Source organism: Dendropsophus ebraccatus, chromosome 2 (assembly GCF_027789765.1).
Source record: "Dendropsophus ebraccatus isolate aDenEbr1 chromosome 2, aDenEbr1.pat, whole genome shotgun sequence".
Classification (NCBI taxonomy): Eukaryota; Metazoa; Chordata; class Amphibia; order Anura; family Hylidae; genus Dendropsophus; species Dendropsophus ebraccatus.
In genome coordinates, this window is record NC_091455.1 from 192,942,450 (window position 1) to 192,960,578 (window position 18,129).

Here is an 18,129-nt window from a genome sequence, read left to right on the forward strand (position 1 = left end):
GTGGGTAAGGGGTCTGACATGATTTCAAGGCTATAGATGAAGGCTCCTATGTGATTCCAAGGCTATAGGTGAAGACTGCAACATGATTCCAAGGCTATAGGCGAAGGGTATGTCATGATTCCAAGGCTGTAGGTGAAGGGTTCTACATGATTCCAAGGCTATACGTAAAAGGTCCTACATGATTCCAAGGCTATAGGTGAAGACTGCAACATGATTCCAAGGCTATAGGTGAAGACTGCAAAATGATTTCAAGGCTGTAGGTGAAGGCTCCTACTTGACTCAATGGATATACGGGAGAAGAAGCGTTCTACTGGATTTGAAGGATGTACATAAAGGGTCCAACATTATTCCATGGAAAAAATGGTTGTGTGGGATTAGGAAAACATGGATGTTGTTTTCCAGAAAAAGTGCCCCTCTTTGTCCATGGGCAGACTGTTTAATATGATTTCAAAGATCTAGGTATACAGTTATACATGATTTCAGGGATCTAGGTGCAGGGGGTCCCATATGATTCCAAGGATCTGTGTGCAGTGTTCTACTTGATTTCAAAGATATAGATACCACACAATTCCAAGCATCCTGTTACAAGGTTGTACATGATTCTGATGATCTGGAGAAGGGTTCAGGGCTTATAAAGATTATCCTGAATCAGTCTTTTTTTTCCCTAACATTTTAGCTGACCAAGTGGTCCAGCTGATATCCTACAAGGATGGTGAGTTCCGTCATATTCCCTAGTAGTCTGCATTAGCCATGGACTAGTGATGTCTCATTCATCAGGATACACAAGATGCTGGGGAGCTCTGTCTAGCAAGCTTAAAATCTGGAAAGTTTTTGCTGACTTGCTCAAATACATAATTTAACAACAATTACTTTTATTTCTATTGCCACTCTAAGAAAATTTTTTGAAACTGAACTATTTTCCGGAGTTCTGCAACTTGGTAAAAAGAATAATGTTCCAGGGTTTTAATGGTTTTTAGTACATTTTGGGGGGGCGAGCATTCTTTGAAGATGGCGCTTTGTGTTGGCGCTTACTGGGGCACTCATTCATTTATCTGCTTCCTGCAGTACATTAGCAGAGAGTCATAATGCCCTTCAGAGAATTGCCTTCAATTTCAGCCTGTGTACTACACAGGGGGTACACAAAAGTCTTGCATTCTGTCTGAATTAATACATCTGCTACCAATTGCCGCTCGCTTTTAATAAAATAAAAGTTGCACGTTCCCCTTAGCAACCTTAAAATGTGAGATGCGAACACATTCAAGGACATCTCATGAGCTATTGAATTACAGGCTTGTAATTTTGATGCACAATGGCTAGAATTCAATTCCATGCAGTGAATATATCATATAATTATATATTTCCAATTAGTCCCGGTACTGCTTTGTAAATGCTCCGCTGACATTGTGCGCTCAGTAAGATTTATAAAACCTGTATTTATGCAGAAACTTTCAATGGCGGTAACCAAGTAAGCAAAGTACTTTGAAAAGCCTTGAAAAGCCCAGTATTTTAAAGAACCGCTGGGTACGGAGAAGCCATAATGCTGCTATTTATTATAAATGGAAGAAGCTCTTAACTTTATGTATGAGATTTGTGCTTTACAGTACAAACACAGACAAAGCGAAAATATACAGCAACCTTACATGCCATATTTGCACTGACCTAGAATATCATGCCTGATCGTTGCTTTAACTACTTTTCATAAAGTCCTCTTACACCCTACATCTGTTTAGAATAAGAATGAGTCAATACCGGTGGCTGAAGAAGTTGGATGCAGCCCTAGGGAGTCTGGGAAAATATAGATACAGCCTATGGCTTGAGCATGCTCGAGTTGCGCCCATCTCTAGTTTAGAACTATCTTTGGTCACACAAGAGATCATGGTCTTACCGGCCCACCTGCCCTGCGTACCAGAGCATTTTCCAGTGGGTCACAGCTCTGAAAGAGAGGTTATGCAGCTTTAATATTAAGAGCCTATCCTGAGTATAGGCCATCAATTTTGTAGATTGGTAAAGATCAGACTCCCGGCTTTCCTGACGATCTACTTGCCCCCTTTAAAGAGCTGATCTGCTGGAGGTGCCAGGAGTCAGGTCCCCACTGATCTTAGGTTGATGCCCTGTTCTAAGGATAGGCAATGAATTTTAGAAGCCTGGATAACCCTGTTACTGAGCTGAAGCAAAAGGCAACCACATTTGGAGTGGATATTGGAACCAAGTACTTTACCACAAGGGTCTACAAGATGAGTTACAAATAGACTGTATTGCTACTGTATGTCTTTCGTGTACATTGATAGAAACAGAGTTTATGATGCCATTAAAAGTGATCAAATCATATATAAATTGGAGGAGCCTTTCCTCTGGTGGTATCAAGGAGACCTCGGTCAAGTTCTTCATCATACTAGACCTGAATCCTTTCTAAGTACTTTTAGGCTGGCCACATTCCCCTGAAGCTAAAGTGATATCTTACCGTCATTGTCCACCCATATTCCTCCCGACACATCTCATTCCTTAGGCCATCTTCTTTCCATTATTGATAATGACTTTTGATGCACATTCTTTAGGACAAGCCAGCTATTTATCCATGGCAGCAATTCCTATGGTTTCACCTACAATCACAACCAGATGAGACCTGCGCATTAGGAGCTGTCTCGACAAATTGACAGCTTCCATTGTAATTACACCTAACTCTGTTATGTGCTGTTTGCACAGGTGCGTTACTATCCCGTGCATTGGGCATCTGTTAAATTGGAAATTATGGTTGTCCATAATGTCTGTCCCTTGTTTAAAATATATAGTAAACCCAACATGGAAGACCAACAGATCAAAAGTCTAACCAAGATATTAATTGAAATGCAATATCACATTTAACTAAGGTCTATATCCTCCATCCATGATATCAACTATATAAAACCGTAACCATGAAGTTCTACATGTGACATGTACAGGATTTTTTTTTTCAATTATATGTTGTATTGTATAGTCTGAATACATTTTGATGTTCCTGTCTTCGTTCTCTCCAGCCAACCCTATGAAAAGAACTTTGATATATTGACGAAACTTCCATTATGACTGATACTACACAGCTCATTGGTGCATAACTATTGATAAATCCATACAGAGTAGTGCAGACTTTCAGCCTCTTATGTAAGAGAGATAAGAAGATAGTACTATATGTTTATTTTTTGTTTTGTTTTATGTCTTCCTCTACTGCTTTATAATACTTACATACCATGTTTTCTTTGATGGCTGGTGGAGGAGATTCTCTATTGTGTTTTGCCGGTTGGTTACCAATACAATGGTTATATTGATATTTGTAAATGGGTATTGGCGTGATTGATTGGTTCAGCCATATATTCATTCCATGCATGTTTCTGATGTAGTTTCATGCATCTTCTGGAGGCCTTGAGAAAGTTTCATCCAACTCCAATTACACTAAGTTTACGGCATCTTCTCAACTCAGTTCTTGCTAGGGAAATTGTTTACAACCCGCCCTACTTTTTCTGAGCCAATCTAAACAACAGGAGCACGCCTTGCCAAAGTGGCCTTCATGGGCTTGTCAAACTGTTTGACATTTCTTGTCAGACGTGTAGTGTATAAATGTCCTCCACCGAGAAAACATCCATCCATGTAACTGCATGAACTCCTTACTAACAGCCTTGCCCCCCATCCTTGTGTTTTACTCGAAAATCACTTTTTCACACTCCTTGTTTTTCTCCAGCCAAACAACACAACATATAATCAGAGCGGACGGCATTCAGTGTCTGTGGAAGTGCAGATGCAAAGGCAAAGACAGGAGGAGCGGGAGAGCTTCCAGCAAGCCCAACGCCAGTACAGTTCATTACCCAGGTAACATGGCTCCATTACCCCCATCATTCATGGTAGGATAACGGATTGTATTCAGACGGTGAAGTAGTTTCTCCACAAACTACTTGGCAAATCACTGTGAACCAGCACCCATAAATCTCTGTGACACCCCCTCCCTAAATTCTATGGTCGTGAATACAGACTTGGATCGTCTACGCATTGTGGAAAATCCGTAACTAACACATCAAGCCTACTGAGTTTTAGTATCCATTTCACTATTTCGTTGGCAATCACTGCCTTTTCTTTAGTACTTAACATGAAGAAATCCTTAACACTTCTGTCCAAATCTAATTTCCTTTAGCTAGAAATTGTGTTTTACGAAAAGGTGTTGTAACCAGTATCGAGCTATCGGAAGGCTAAAAAATATTTCTTCCTCCACCCATAGTTTTTGGGTTTGTCCAACATATTCATCCCAAGACTAAAACTTTGTATAGGAGTGAGTGACCTTAAGTCCTATTCTGAGCTTTAAAGTCGGAGGATTTCTTATATTATCTTAAAGCTTTACTATTCGTAGCCAAACGTGCAAAGGTCATAAAGACGACTGACTACAGGCTAATCTGTGGTTGGACTATGCATACGTCTGCATAGGAAGAGGGATTTAGCCAGGTTTCATTTCAAACAATTGAATCTTCCTTCTATAAGAATCCAGAAAACTTTTTTTTTTTGTTAAATAAGGGTATTTTTGGAGAATAAATTCCAGTCTAATACAGCATTTCATTGCGATTCGTCACTGCCAGCCAAGACTTTGATCCGAAAAGTTGCCCAATTATGATAAACTTTTCCTAGCAGCCACTCAGAGGAGAAGAAAGAAGGCAGCATAAATCTCCGCATTGTGCTGACCCGTAATATGCTCTGTAAACACTTCCATGGCTAGAGGTGGCGATTTCCTGAAGGAGATACAGGAACAGCTGTTCCTTAAGGTTTAAAGCAAGCAGAAAGAACATGACTTATGCAAGGGATGCACTCTGTCACACATTTAAGCATATTACTGCAGAATTAGCTGGAATACATTATTCTGCTTTTCCATCTTAGCGTAGATTAAGGGTTTGTACATTAGAACAGGAGAACATCATTGCGGAAGAAGCTGGGTTAAAGGGGGGTAATAACGTGAAAACATTCTAGTTACTAATAAAACAAAATAATTTTTTAATCAGAAAGTAAACTGTTTCCATCTCTATTAGGCATTCCAAAATCAGAAGGGCCTTAAAGGGGAACTCTGCAAAAACAATGCTTTAAGCTGGTATAAACCTACAAGGAATATAAACATCTTTTTACTATAACCTAATTGTATTCTCCAGTCTCTTTGAAACTGCAATTCTGCAGGTTTAGTGCATTACTGGAAATTAGTAATCTTCCATTTTTTTAAATGGTCGTTGTTGTTGTTTCAAACCACTTTCCTCCATTCAATTACCTAGATGATCTGGAAAATATTTGTAAATCACTTAATTTACCAAAAATGACGCTATCTAAACCACCCCCCCCCCCCACTCAAAAAAAAAAAAAAAGCTCTAAAATCTTGGCCACTAGATGTCTCCCTTCCCTGCAATCTACTGTTCATTGCCTGCTGTTATGGGAACTCTGTTTCTAGTACCAGCTAGATCAGAATAAAACACAGGAAGTAGGGACAGGACTGAACCAGTGTTATATCCACAGAAGAGGGGGAGAGCCAGTCTGCCTACAGAAGATGAATTACAGTGTTTCTAAAAGGTAAATAAAGGCTTCCCTCTCATTTCTCGCCACCCATAAAGCACAGGGCAGCTGTCCCTTGTGTAAACACCAGTGTAGCTATTGCTGTCCTCACAGTGTTGCAATGTAATCTTCCCCTCATTTAGAAGCAGCAGTTCAGTGCTTGGTGTAACCTCTTCACTGTAGTGCTGGTGCTGCTTGTTTTATTTCTACTTACATAGCACCTTGCAACTCAGTTGAGCAGTAACCCCTTCTTCCTCCATATACCATCTATAGTAGTGTACTGTATAAGTCATCCCCCAGAGCCAGCCTGTTTCGTGCACTTTCACCAACACTAAATCATAGCAGAGTATGTCCTGGGATTGGCCAAAGACATAAGAGAAAGGAAGTCTTGGGCGTGCACTACTGGCAAAGAGCCCAGCCCAGCAATGGCAAGAAATGCTGTTCAGCATGGACCGCAGTCTATTGATGGTTAACCGACCCACCCGCCAGATACAGTGCAGTTTATTTTATTCCACATTTGTTCTTTATTACATGTTGGGCAATATTTGTGGGTTTGCTTTTTGCTTTCCAGGCAAACTTGGCATTAGTCACAGAACATTTATTTCAAAATAATTTCATTAATGTGGTGTGATTAATGATCCTGCGCTGGCAACAAGCTCAGTGTCAGTTTTTCCTTTTTTTTTTTTTTTTTATACATTTCAGTTTATGCCAGCTAAATCCATAAGTTGTATCTGAGGCATTGATAGCGGCTGGGATCAGACAACACTAAATCTGAAATGTTCTTGGGAAGGCAGACGGGCCGTAGATTACGCTGCTCATTAACCACCGGGCCGGCCGTGTGGATCTGTTTTCTTATTTCACATACAGTAATGAAAATATATTGATATTATACTTGGATGAGATGACCGCCTGATCCGATTCCAATTAGCAATATGATGATCGAAGGGCTCTGGCTTTAATGAAAATTCAGTAATGCCTTGTGATCCTAAATTAAATTAAAGGATATCAATGGGAATGCAATGAAAGCTAGAACTTTGCTTCTTCGCTATTAAAATCATTTTAACCACTTTGCCGTGCCTGTAATATGCCGGGCCGCGGGCTTTGCCTCGGTATTAAACCCCATGCAATGATTTTCTTTAGATTTATATGTATTTAAGCAGAAATAAATTGAATATTAGAAATGAGTTTTATGATACAGCAAAACTTAATGAGAATTCTTTGTCCATTATGTAAGCCTGCCATATTCCAGGGCTCAGAGTGTTGGGTAAAACCTAAATCCTTTGAAGATAAAGTTACAACCAGTGTCTGTGAATTGTGAATAGGTCTGTGAATGGCCCCCTTAACCCCCCCCCCCCATGGCCCGATGCATACATTACTGGGTCCGGGCTCCCGGTGTCTGGACGTACCACTCAGCCAATCATGCGCTGCCCCGCCGCAGCCACTGATTGGCTGAGTGGTGCGTCCAGGTGCCGGAAGCCCCCGAAGCAAGCCACATCGGTGGGACCGGCCAACTCTCTAAGGTGTGTTGACGCCTGTGTTGAAGCAGTCTATGCTCTTATATAATGGAACAAATAAAGATAAATGTTTTCATGGATATCGCTTCTTTGTTTATACACCCATGTTATACATGTTCATGCCACCACCAATAAAAGTCACTTTCTGATTATGTCCCTACTATTATTTTACTAGGTGCCCTTGCCCTATTTGGACCCTTGGATTACTGGGCAGGTAGTCATCTGTGTGTAGGCACGATCTTCCCTGTCTCCCAGTGATTACAGAATGATCTCTAGTTAGCTTGATGGCAATGTCTGTAAGCAGTGGCGGAAATCACAGCGTCCATAGTAGTTCTGTTACCCATGTAGACGATGGAGGTTTCTATGAAACAACTAAATATCCAAAAATAACAACTATAAAGCTTAATTGGTTTATTACTATAAAACTTTAGTGTTACAAAACTATTGTTTAGCCTTCTAAAACATTTCTTAGGTAGAGATGAGCACAACTGGAACATACTCTAATCGTTCAGCATTTGAATACCGGTGGCTGAAGAAGTTGGATGCACCCATGGGTTGTATTCATGTTTTCCCAACTTCCTAAGGCAACATCCAACTTCAGCCACCGGTAATCAAATACCGAAAGATTGGGCTCAAGTTGAGCTCATCTCTGCTTAGAACTTATTTTAAGCAATGTGGTGCCCACTCTTTAGATTCTACGACCAGCAGTAATTCTCCGGCACTAGTTCTTGCTATGCACAGGGTTTCAGCCCATCTTTCACTATATACAGCAGCCCAATGTTTTTCTTTAACCACCAGCGAGAACGGCGATTGTTTCATAGACTGACCTTCATAGAACGGAAAGGTTTTTGGCATACGCTGTGTTTTGCATACCTTGAGGCAGTAACTTCAATGACCTCAAGTCTACGGGAGTTCTCAAACAGCTCAGCTTCCTACAGTACTGAAACTTAATGTAGCTTGGCACGGCGTATAGCACCAGCCCAGACACAACTGTCAGGAATACCACTTGAGAGGGAAATGCCAGCAACTAGGGAGTACTGCTGGCTGCTGGAAGTGGACAAATGCAAAGTAATCCATCAGAAAAGATGAAGGACAGGAAACAAGTTGAGAGCAGCGCATTAGTTGTCAGAGATGCCTCTTTGAAGTATGTCACCTTGGCAGCGACGATGCTCGATCACTTTTGTCAGAGCTGCTTCAAGTTTTTACTCCAAAGAGAAATGGAACCTGTAACTAGGACAGAACCATGTAGATTAGGAAAGTCACCGTATAGCCAGTGAACTTAAAACTGTCAGGTTTTTATTATACCTACTGTGTGCCCATCTGTAAACCAAAGACCTCCAACATGGTGCCACATATAGTAATTATAAGAAATGGTGGGCATGGCTACTAAGTCAGTAGTTGGCTAACCAAGCAACTGCAAATATTTTTTTAAATATTTATTATTATTTAACAATTATTTGAAATTTTAATATTGATACATAGACGACATTCTGTGGTCTCTTTAGCAAGATTCTACTGGTCTTGGGGTTCACTTTAAGAATAGTCTTTGCCAAATAACAGATGTGTTGTGTTCTTGTATTGTACTTGTGCTCCTATTGTATAGCTTATATGCTGTGCTTGTATACCTTTATATATTCTTTATGCATTGTCCTTGTGTTCCTATATAGGTTCCTGTATAGGTTATATGTTGTGCTTATATTCTTTATGTATTGTCCCTGTTTTGTATAAGTAACATTCTGCTTCTGTGGTGCATGTGTTGTGCTAGTGTTCGGAGTATATGTAAGTTCCAATATATAGGCGTGTGTTGGGAATGTATACCAACACTTTAATGGATTCAGTACATATATTTAATTTTCCTCTTTATTTGTCTAGGCAAAGTAGAAAAAATCCCAGTTCTGTGTCTCAAGACTCATGGGACCAAGCTTATGCTCCCGGAGAGGGTTTTCAGAGTGCCAAGGAGAATCCCAGGTATTCCAGTTATCAGGGATCACGGAACGGTTATATGGGCGGACATGGGTTCAATGCCAGAGTCATGATGGAAGCCCAGGAACTTCTCAGGCAGGAGCAAAGACGAAAGGAACAGCAGCTCAAAAAGAAAGTGTCCGCAGATGGATCAAATAACTATGACTCTTACAAGAAGGTCTCTGATCCCAATTACGCTCAAGCTAAAGGTCCTTTCCGCCAGGACGTACCGCCATCTCCGTCTCAGGTAGCGCGGCTCAACAGATTACCACAAGAACAGGGAAGACCATTTTACTCCTGAGGGACAATGAACACTAAGTAAATAAAAAAATAAATAAAGGCAATAACAGATATTTTCATGAAAGACTTTGTATTATTTTGTAATCGGACGGTACTATGGTGCATATCCTGTTTGTTTCAGTGCCTTTTGCATTTTGGGCAACGTGACAGCGGCCCTCTTCTCTGCCCTCGTACTCTTGGACTGCAGCGATAAGTACACAGAAGGATGTTTCACAATAAGACAATCACAGGTGACGTTACGTCCGCCCCCTAGGATCCTATCGTTCAGCTGAGTTTCATGAAATGTCGAGAGTCTGCCATGCTTCGCTCAGTTCTTTTATTTTGCTATGCATTTTTTTTTACTGACATAATATATTGTGGGAAAGGAATGAATCGGTTTGTACTCAATGGTTTCTTTTACTCTTTTTTTTATACCTACGTTGGATGGTTTACTAAAGTATTATTTCCGTGTTATCAGACAATTCATAATTGGTCATGTAATCCTTGACACTACTTATGTTGCTTTTTTTTATTGTTTTTAATCATGGATAAACCTAATGCTGATATGTTTTGATTTATTTAATGTATGTGATATGATCACTGTCTTTAATGCCTTTCATCTCAGACAGGAAAAAAATGACTGTTCCTTTCTACTAAAGATGTAATCCCCATACACTACTATATGGCAGATTCACAATCAGATTACAGGATTTGTCCCTTTCTTGTAAGGTAGATGTTTGGGTGGGCACCATAGACCCCACCACATCTCAGATGTCAAAGTGAGATTTCTTGGTTTGGGTCATTCTCCTAATTCAAAATCTTATGGTTTTGGTATATTAGGCGTTCTTCTGGCCCTTTTACTGTAAAGCAGCGATCCCCAACATGTGGCTCTCTAGCAAATCCACTACTCCCCGCATGCTACAGCAGTTTTGGAACAGCTTGAGTATGCCGGGAGTTGAGGATATTCTGGTATTCTGGGGAGCTACACATTGGGGAACAGTGTTGTAAACCATGATCTGAGCGACCGACACAGCTTCTCCCGTCCTTGGTATATATTCTTTCTGCTGTATGATGTAGCGGAGTATGATATCACTTTGTATAGTCCCCCAAGTCATCATAGGGAGTAAGCAGGCCAAGAAAACTCTCAGATCCCTACAAGGTATGGGGATCAACACCAACCAGTGCCGAGTAGTTTTTTAGTTTTACTTGGATGGCTGCCATCACAAAATATATCTATTAGGAGTTGTTCACTGTCCTGAGAAAGGTTTTAAAAAGAACAAAGGCAAAACCAGAAAACAAATAATAGTTTAATTTTGCACCAAAGGTATGTAGACAATACTGTCCCGTTCTTCCATATGTTCTGCATTACGTGTTGACAATGTGTGAATGAAATGAGAATGGAGAAAACTGTTACACAGTGTTATAAATCTTGCCAGAAATACAGAATAAAGCTTGACGCCTTGGTGAATATTAATTACATAAGTAACAAGAAAGCATTAAGCTCTGAGAATACCCTACGCTGTCCTCCCGCTACTGCCCCACTCTTCAAACTTATAGATCCCGGTAACAAGTCTCTGAAAAGTTTTGCAGAGAAGTAACACATCTTACTGATTCGATAAGAATCTTTCCATAATATTTCTATTAGCAGCCAATAAGCTTCTTGCACTAGTGATCCAACTTTTTTATTATTTTGTTAATAAAGTCATAATTAACAATAGCTATTTTATAAGAGGCTACTAGACTGGCTCCATATATCTTGAGGTGGGGGAAAATATCAAATTAAGGCCCCTTTCCCACTGAGCAAAGGTAGCGGAATTCCGCGACGGAATTGTCCGCCGCGGAATGCCGTTGGCCTCCCACTCATAATGGGAGTCTATGGGAGGCGCGCGCTCCTGCTCTGTACGCGCTGAAGAATGAACATGAGTGGGAGGCTAACGGCATTCCGCGGCGGAATTGTCGCAGAATTCCGCTACCTTTGCTCAGTGGGAACGGGGCCTAAAGCTCCATGGAAGACTAATATTTAAACTTTTGTCAAAAGTTTTGATTAGCCAAGATCTGGGTGTTTAGACCCCCACCGATTGCCAGAACGAGCTGAGAGAATTGCTTGGCTTAACTCTTCTCTCCCCATCTCGCTGCTCGCTGCTGGGTTGGATACTATAGTAAGTCCGTGAAGCCCATCCACTGCAGTGAGACAGAGAGAGAAACACTTACCCTAGAGCTTTTCCTTGCTTATTTTATTGATCGATGGGGGATCTAAACATCTCTGGGACATGTTAAGACAGACACACTTCAGTTTGGCCTCACGCTTGTATGGGAAAATATTGAAGTTTTCTAGTGACCTGAAGAGTCAGAGAGTTGTGACACCTGGGATGAGATGTAAGGGTACTATTACATGAAGGAATTATCGTCCATACTTCCTACTATTTCAAATCAACGGTCAGCTGACATGCCAAAGTCAGCCGATGATTGATTTAAATCATGACCTAAAATCTCGATAACGATAGCGATGGTCTGCTGGACACCACTCTGTGAAATAGACACAGCAGCAGCAGACCGCCACTCTCTCCTATGAGCCTATGATCATCCATACAGCCCCGCCCACAGTTCCATTGACCTAATAGCACAGACTGTGAGCGGGGAACAAAGAGCAACCGAACGCTGATCTGACAGGTCGCCGCTTGCTTGCTCCTCTTAAAATATTGTGCCCTATTAGACCAATTTCCATCAGGACTGGCTGAATGTCTAAGTTGTATGGAGTCTTTTAAATTGGGGATAAGTCGCAATGGGAGGATAAGTCTCTTCCATAGGGTTTTAACATTCCCCTCTATACAGTGATAACACACTTGTTGAAGTTGGGAGGAACAGTTGTCGGCCAAACAAGCATTCGGCTGACCGCTTTCCATAGTGTCTGCATTAACCACATCTCCTCTTAGGCTAGCCTCCACTGCCATTCTCTCCTATCCCATCCTATAGATATTTGTGTTCATTCCCTCACTATAGGCCTTTCTCTAGACCCAGTCTATGGCTATATATATTATCCAATATCACCCACCACTCTTCTTGCCCTTTAATACCTTTATTACAAAGGGATTACAAATATTGATTTCTTCTCTTCTTATAATAACCTCCATTCCTCATCTTTCCTTCTCCATTGCCGGACATGCTTTCTGTGGATCTGTAGCTCTGCCAATACGTCACTTGGCCTGTGGGCATTATACATTGGATGCACAGAACTGTAAGATGTGAACATAGGTCAGGTCATGATATCACCCCAAATTTTCCTTCCAGGCACACTGTGACTATTATCTGTAGATGGTGTCAACCATTGTAGATAGCAGTGAATGGGATCAGCAGATGACAAATCTCCCATCATAGTGCCCAAGAGTTGTCGTCAGTAACCAGATAATCCACTGACTCTGTTTATGGACTCATCTGAACTGGAAATCAAAAGCTGGAATCTGATTGTGTCTCCAGACAATTGTCCCCCTATTTCTCTGCACTAGTGTTTATGCCTAAAATCCACCGTAATGTTATTTCCAATGTTGTATCGCAATCACGCTGATTTCTAGGCGAACTTTCTAAGGGAATCAAGTCTTTCTGTCAATCTGCTTGACAAGCAATCTGTTACATAAAATGTCCTGTGTAAATCACTTGCGAAAAGTGCCTATAAATCCTCTTCTGAACGTGGAAACCGAGCTGAACATATCATGTTGGGGAAAAAAATTCGGGGGGTCTGGAATAAAAAAAAAAAAATCATGCATAATAATAAAAATGACCGATTAACATTGGGTTATTGACACTTTCATTGTCGCACATGCTTGTTTTAATATAAAAATAATAATAAAAATGAAGAAAAAAAATATGTAAATCTCAAGTCAAGCACATGTATCTGTCTATCCAAGAGGTTTTGTTATTGTACTACAGTGTTTCAATGATAACTAATGTAAGCACAGTGATACGGGATGACTAACGCTCTTTTTTTTTTCTTTTCTTTTCTTTTTTTTTTACTGGGTTAAAGGAAAAGAGCGAATTTAGCCTTATACTTGTATATAAATCATTAGAATAAAAATCATTTCTTGTCTTAGTGTGTGCTTATTTTTCATGACGTTTTCTATTATAATATTGGTGGAAACATATTAAAAGGATTATTCAGGATTAGAAAAAAAAAAAAGTGCCATACCTGCAATCTGTGTGGTAATGCAGCTTGGCTCCATTCTCTTCTGATGAACTGAGCTGCAATACCACACACAAACTGATGACAATGGTGGCACTGTTTTAGGAAGGAAGCAGCTATGTTTTCCTAATCCTGGATAACCCCTTTATCTGGAGTGTTTCCTCTTACTTGTGGTGCCTTCAAACTGTCCAGACAGTCTTGATAGATCATTCCCTATACTTTATACTTCATTACACAAACATCTATCATTCAAGGCCCAGGGGGCAGGGAAAAGCCAACACAGACTGTTCTGATGGGTTGCTTGCAAGCACAAAGGTTCCCATTGAGTAGTAGTCATGTGGAGTGTGGGTAGGCATTGAAAAGCTTCAAAGATCCAGCATACTGCGTTAGCCTTAAGCTCCATCGTGGTGATCCGTGGAGGTCACAGAGGTCATTCCCCCATTGATCACATGTCATTTTTTTTTTCTGGAAAATATCTATAGGTTGTGTTTATTCTCATAAATGGTTAATATCATTTAAAAAAAACTTCTATGTAGTAGACTACATTTGTAACATCACTTAATTTGCCAAAAATTACTCCTTACCCTACAAAAGCAGCCCTTAAAGAGGTACTCTGGGCTGGGGTCATTTTTTGTGTACGGCTGGGGAGGAGGTGGATATAGAAGCCGCCGGTCACTTACCTCCCCGGTTCCAGTGCCAGGTCCCGGATTGCACCGCCCCGTTCTCCCGTCCGGCTGCCGCTCCCTTGCCTGAGCTGAGGCAGCTCAGCCATTTAGCGGGCGTGGCGTGATTCTGCCTCGACCGCTGAATGACTGAGCTGCCTTGAGACGTCACGTCTCAAGCTGCAGCTCAGACCAGGAAGCGGCAGTCGGACGGGAGAACGGGGTGGCGCGATCCGGGACCGACGTTGAAACCGGGGAGGTAAGTGACCGGCGGCTTCTATATCCACCCCCTCCCCGGCCGTACACTGAAAATGACCCGAGCCCAGAGTACCCCTTTACGTCTTGGCCACTAGGGGCCCTAATTTTTCTGCAATAACCTGTTATTAGGGAAATTTGTCTATAGTAACAGCCAAAGATTGTTACTATAGACGTTGGAAGTGTAGAATGTTGGAACATGGTGCCTTATGTGCTTTATGAAGGAGGGAAAGCCTGGACTCTTTACCCACAGGCTGTGTCAATGTGCCTGCTGAAGATCATCTACACTTCCTAAAAGGTAAAACATGGCTTCCCTTTCATCACTCACCATAAATAAAGCTCAGGGTAGCTGTCCCTTGTGTAAATAGTGTACTACTTTATGTCCACAGTGCCGCAGTGTATTCTGCCCCTCCTATCTCTCTTTAATATGTCAGTGACAGTCGCAGTAGTTATAAACCAAATTTATCAGTAACCCCTTTTCCCTCTGCATGCTATCTATTAGTATTGTACTGTCCAAATCTTCCCTTATCACAGTGCCAGTAACAAAGATTTTTCTAATCGTGGATAACCCTTTGAAGAAGCAATGTTGTTAGCAATATCCGTTTATAAAGGGTTAAGACTTTTTTTTCTATTCTAATGAACTTCTAAATAGTTCTTCATAGAGCCTCTTTTCCCATTTACACAACACAGAATCCACCTCTTAGACCTAGAGTCCAATGATAAATTTGTCTATAAACAGCCCTCCCTATAGGAAACAAGTGGTTTTACTGTGGACTGCTTGTACAGTGAACTGTACTGGCGAGTGTGCGGGCTGCTCTGTGCCCAGGGCAGAGAATGCGGGGTGCCACTCTGAGCCTCCTTCTGGGTGCGGCTGCTCTGTGCCGCTCTTAGAGGCTGTCTCCCTGCGGGTGGGATGTTCTACAGAGGAAGGAACTGTGAGCATTGTAACACCATGGAGACATACCACACTCTGCCAGGGGGGACTGGGCCCCATAGCAGTTGCCTGGTCTGCCTCCATTGCAGCTACACCACTGCTCCTAAGGTCCATCTAGTGGTGGATGTTGGCAAATCAAATTTTATCTTTTTAAAGTTGTCCTACTGGATCTGAAGGACATGGTTGCTTTCATCCAAAAACAGAGCCACACCTGTCCACAGGTTATATATTATATTGCAGCTCAGCTCTAGTGAAGTAAATTGGGCTTGGCTGGAATACATGGAAAACAAAGCTCTAATCCAGATATATTAAGAAATTAATGGAATAGAATTTTAGACCTAAAAAAAAATGACATTGTATGCAGAAATACAAATATAGCAATGATCATGAAGTTAACATGCAGCGCAGGGCACAGACGCTTTCCCCCAATATGTTGCAACATTGTCATATTCATATATTCTTCTACATAGCAACAAGCTGGCACTAAACCCTTCACCTGTCATTCTACAGACACAATGAAGATTATTCCCAGAAAAGCTTTGTCTCACCTTAGTGCACATAAAATAAGTGACTGGATGTGGAGGAGTCTATAGTCGTCACTGAAATATTCCGGGGAAAAGAGGCAGCGAAAGAGCGGCATGGGAAGAAGAGATAAAATAGGATTTCACAGGTATCTAGCAGCAATTGGGATGTGTCAATGGAGGAGAAGAGAGCCCCGAGAACAAAGGCAGAAATGAAAAGTCCTGGACAGGAGATGAACGCACCTCAGTCTGGTGAATTCCATTTTTTTTATTGTTTGTTTTTTGTCTTTTAGACATTTCCACCACATTGATAATTGTAAAGTGCTCTGTGTGGTTACTCTGCATTAGGAGCCATTGAAGGTTTTGCGGAGGAAGTGGCTCAGTGCTGGAAGCCAACCGCAGCCCTGAGATTACAAGAGGAAAACCACTTCTACATAGAAGATCAGACATTGGATGTGGTTTATTCACTTGTATATATAGATATTATAGCACGGACTTAGGTAAAGTTTTTCTGATATCATAGGATGGGATCCGCACCAGTGCCTGGCTCTATACAACTGCAGCACAATACTCTGAGCTGTAGATCTCTGCTTTTCAAACAGGGTTGTCCACAAATGCTAAATGGTCACGATCATTATAAACAACTTACCACACAATAGACTTCGAGATGTCTTACGTTTGATAAAATGAGACTCCTAAGGGTATGTTCACACTGAGGAGTTGAAGAGGAAGTTTTCTGCTTGAAATTTCCTCTTCTTCAGCTCTGACGGAATTTGAGTAAAATGCGAGCGGAAATTCAAAGCCCCAATGACTATTGGATTTGTCTAGAGGAATCCACCTTAAGAATTAACATGTCAATTCTTTGAGTGGAAAGCGGATCTATGATGGAATTTACGCCCAGAATGTTCCACCGTGTGACCAACGGAGCAGGAATCCCATTGAACACAATGTACATATTTTATGAGTGAAATATGCATAAAATTAAGTCCGGATTCCGCTTGAAATTCTTCACCCATTTCTGAGTGTGAACATACCCTTACCCCAGAAAAAGTAAAGTCAGCTACTAGGTGTCTGACTTCTCTGCAAACTACTGTTCACTGCCTGTCCTTTTTTGAAATTTGTCTCTAATAAGGGGTGGAATAGGGCTGGGATTACCAAGTGCTATGTGTAGGAGACAGAAAGGTAAGGCCTGGGCTGTGTACCTACAAACTGTGAACCAATGTGCCTGATGATGATCCACAAAAGTAAATCAAGGCTTCCCTTTCTCACTACCCATAAAGCTCAGGATGTGTAAATGCCAGTGCACCTATTGCTGTATGTCCACAGTGCTGCAGTGTGATCTTAGCAGCAGCAGCCCAGTGCTTAGTGTAACCCATTCCTTGCTGGGATCGTGCTGCTGTTTCTTTCCTTTCTGCACCTTACATCCACAATGCATCAATAACCTTTTCTCCCTTCACATGCAGTCCTTTCTCCAGCACTTTCTGTGCTGTTGTGATTGGCTAAAGCAGTAAGGAAGGAAGTAATAGTATGAGTAGTACTGACAAACAGCCCGGCTCTGGTCACAGCCCCTGACAGGTAGATAACCAGAGGATTCTCCTGATACCTTACTGGACTCTTCATACTACAGTAACCCAAAGCATCTATTTCAGGGTTAATCCACACATTACAAATAACACATTAGACCTTATTGATAACAAAGATGAACCCTCGAAATCATTGGTCCTGGTGGACCCAAAGAACGTCGGTGCCACCTTGGTCCTTATTGATATATGATTGCTTGGAGTGTAAGAAATAAGGAAGGTCCCATTAAGGAACAACCCTACAGCGGAGAAGAGACATTTGTTGTCCTGTTAGTATTGGTTTTACCGCAAGTGTTGACTAGATGGGGAGATAGAAATCTGAAGAAAACAATGGAAGTGACACTTCCTCTCGCCTCCAGGACAATGGTCTCTATGTGTTTTCTTGAAGTGTGGGAAATGTTGAGGGAAACTCGAAAAAGGAAATTCTGAGCGTGTGCGATTCTGATGGCGACTGGTAAATAAATGCTTGGATAGATTAGAATGTGTGAAGACGTTGAAGTAGTGGAGGAAATCCTGCACTAAACAAGTGTTCAGTATGCGTGTATAGCCCCCCACCTCCAGCCTAAGTCTCCTGTATTACTATAATGATACACATTACAGAGCGATAACCTTGGGTGTACAGATCCAAGAGCGGTCATCTATATCATTTCATTAAATGCAGGTATATTGCTTGAAATACGTCAAATTCACTTTAACCCTTT

At 41.4% G+C, this 18,129-nt stretch overlaps 1 protein-coding gene across 16 annotated transcripts in view; it reads left to right on the forward strand.

The window, feature by feature from the left end:
- The window catches only part of PARD3 (par-3 family cell polarity regulator), a 458,970-nt gene extending 445,584 nt beyond the window's left edge, over nt 1–13,386 (forward strand). For 15 of the 16 annotated variants that reach the window (XM_069958945.1, XM_069958951.1, XM_069958947.1 and 12 more), the window contains 2 exons: nt 3,713–3,840; nt 8,934–13,386. In XM_069958945.1, the coding sequence (XP_069815046.1) occupies nt 3,713–3,840; nt 8,934–9,324 (519 nt within the window). In that variant the 3' untranslated portion in view covers nt 9,325–13,386. The remainder of the gene's footprint in view (nt 1–3,712; nt 3,841–8,933) is intronic. The other variant, XM_069958961.1, reaches the window with a different exon arrangement.
- Nucleotides 13,387–18,129: the final 4,743 nt, after the last annotated feature.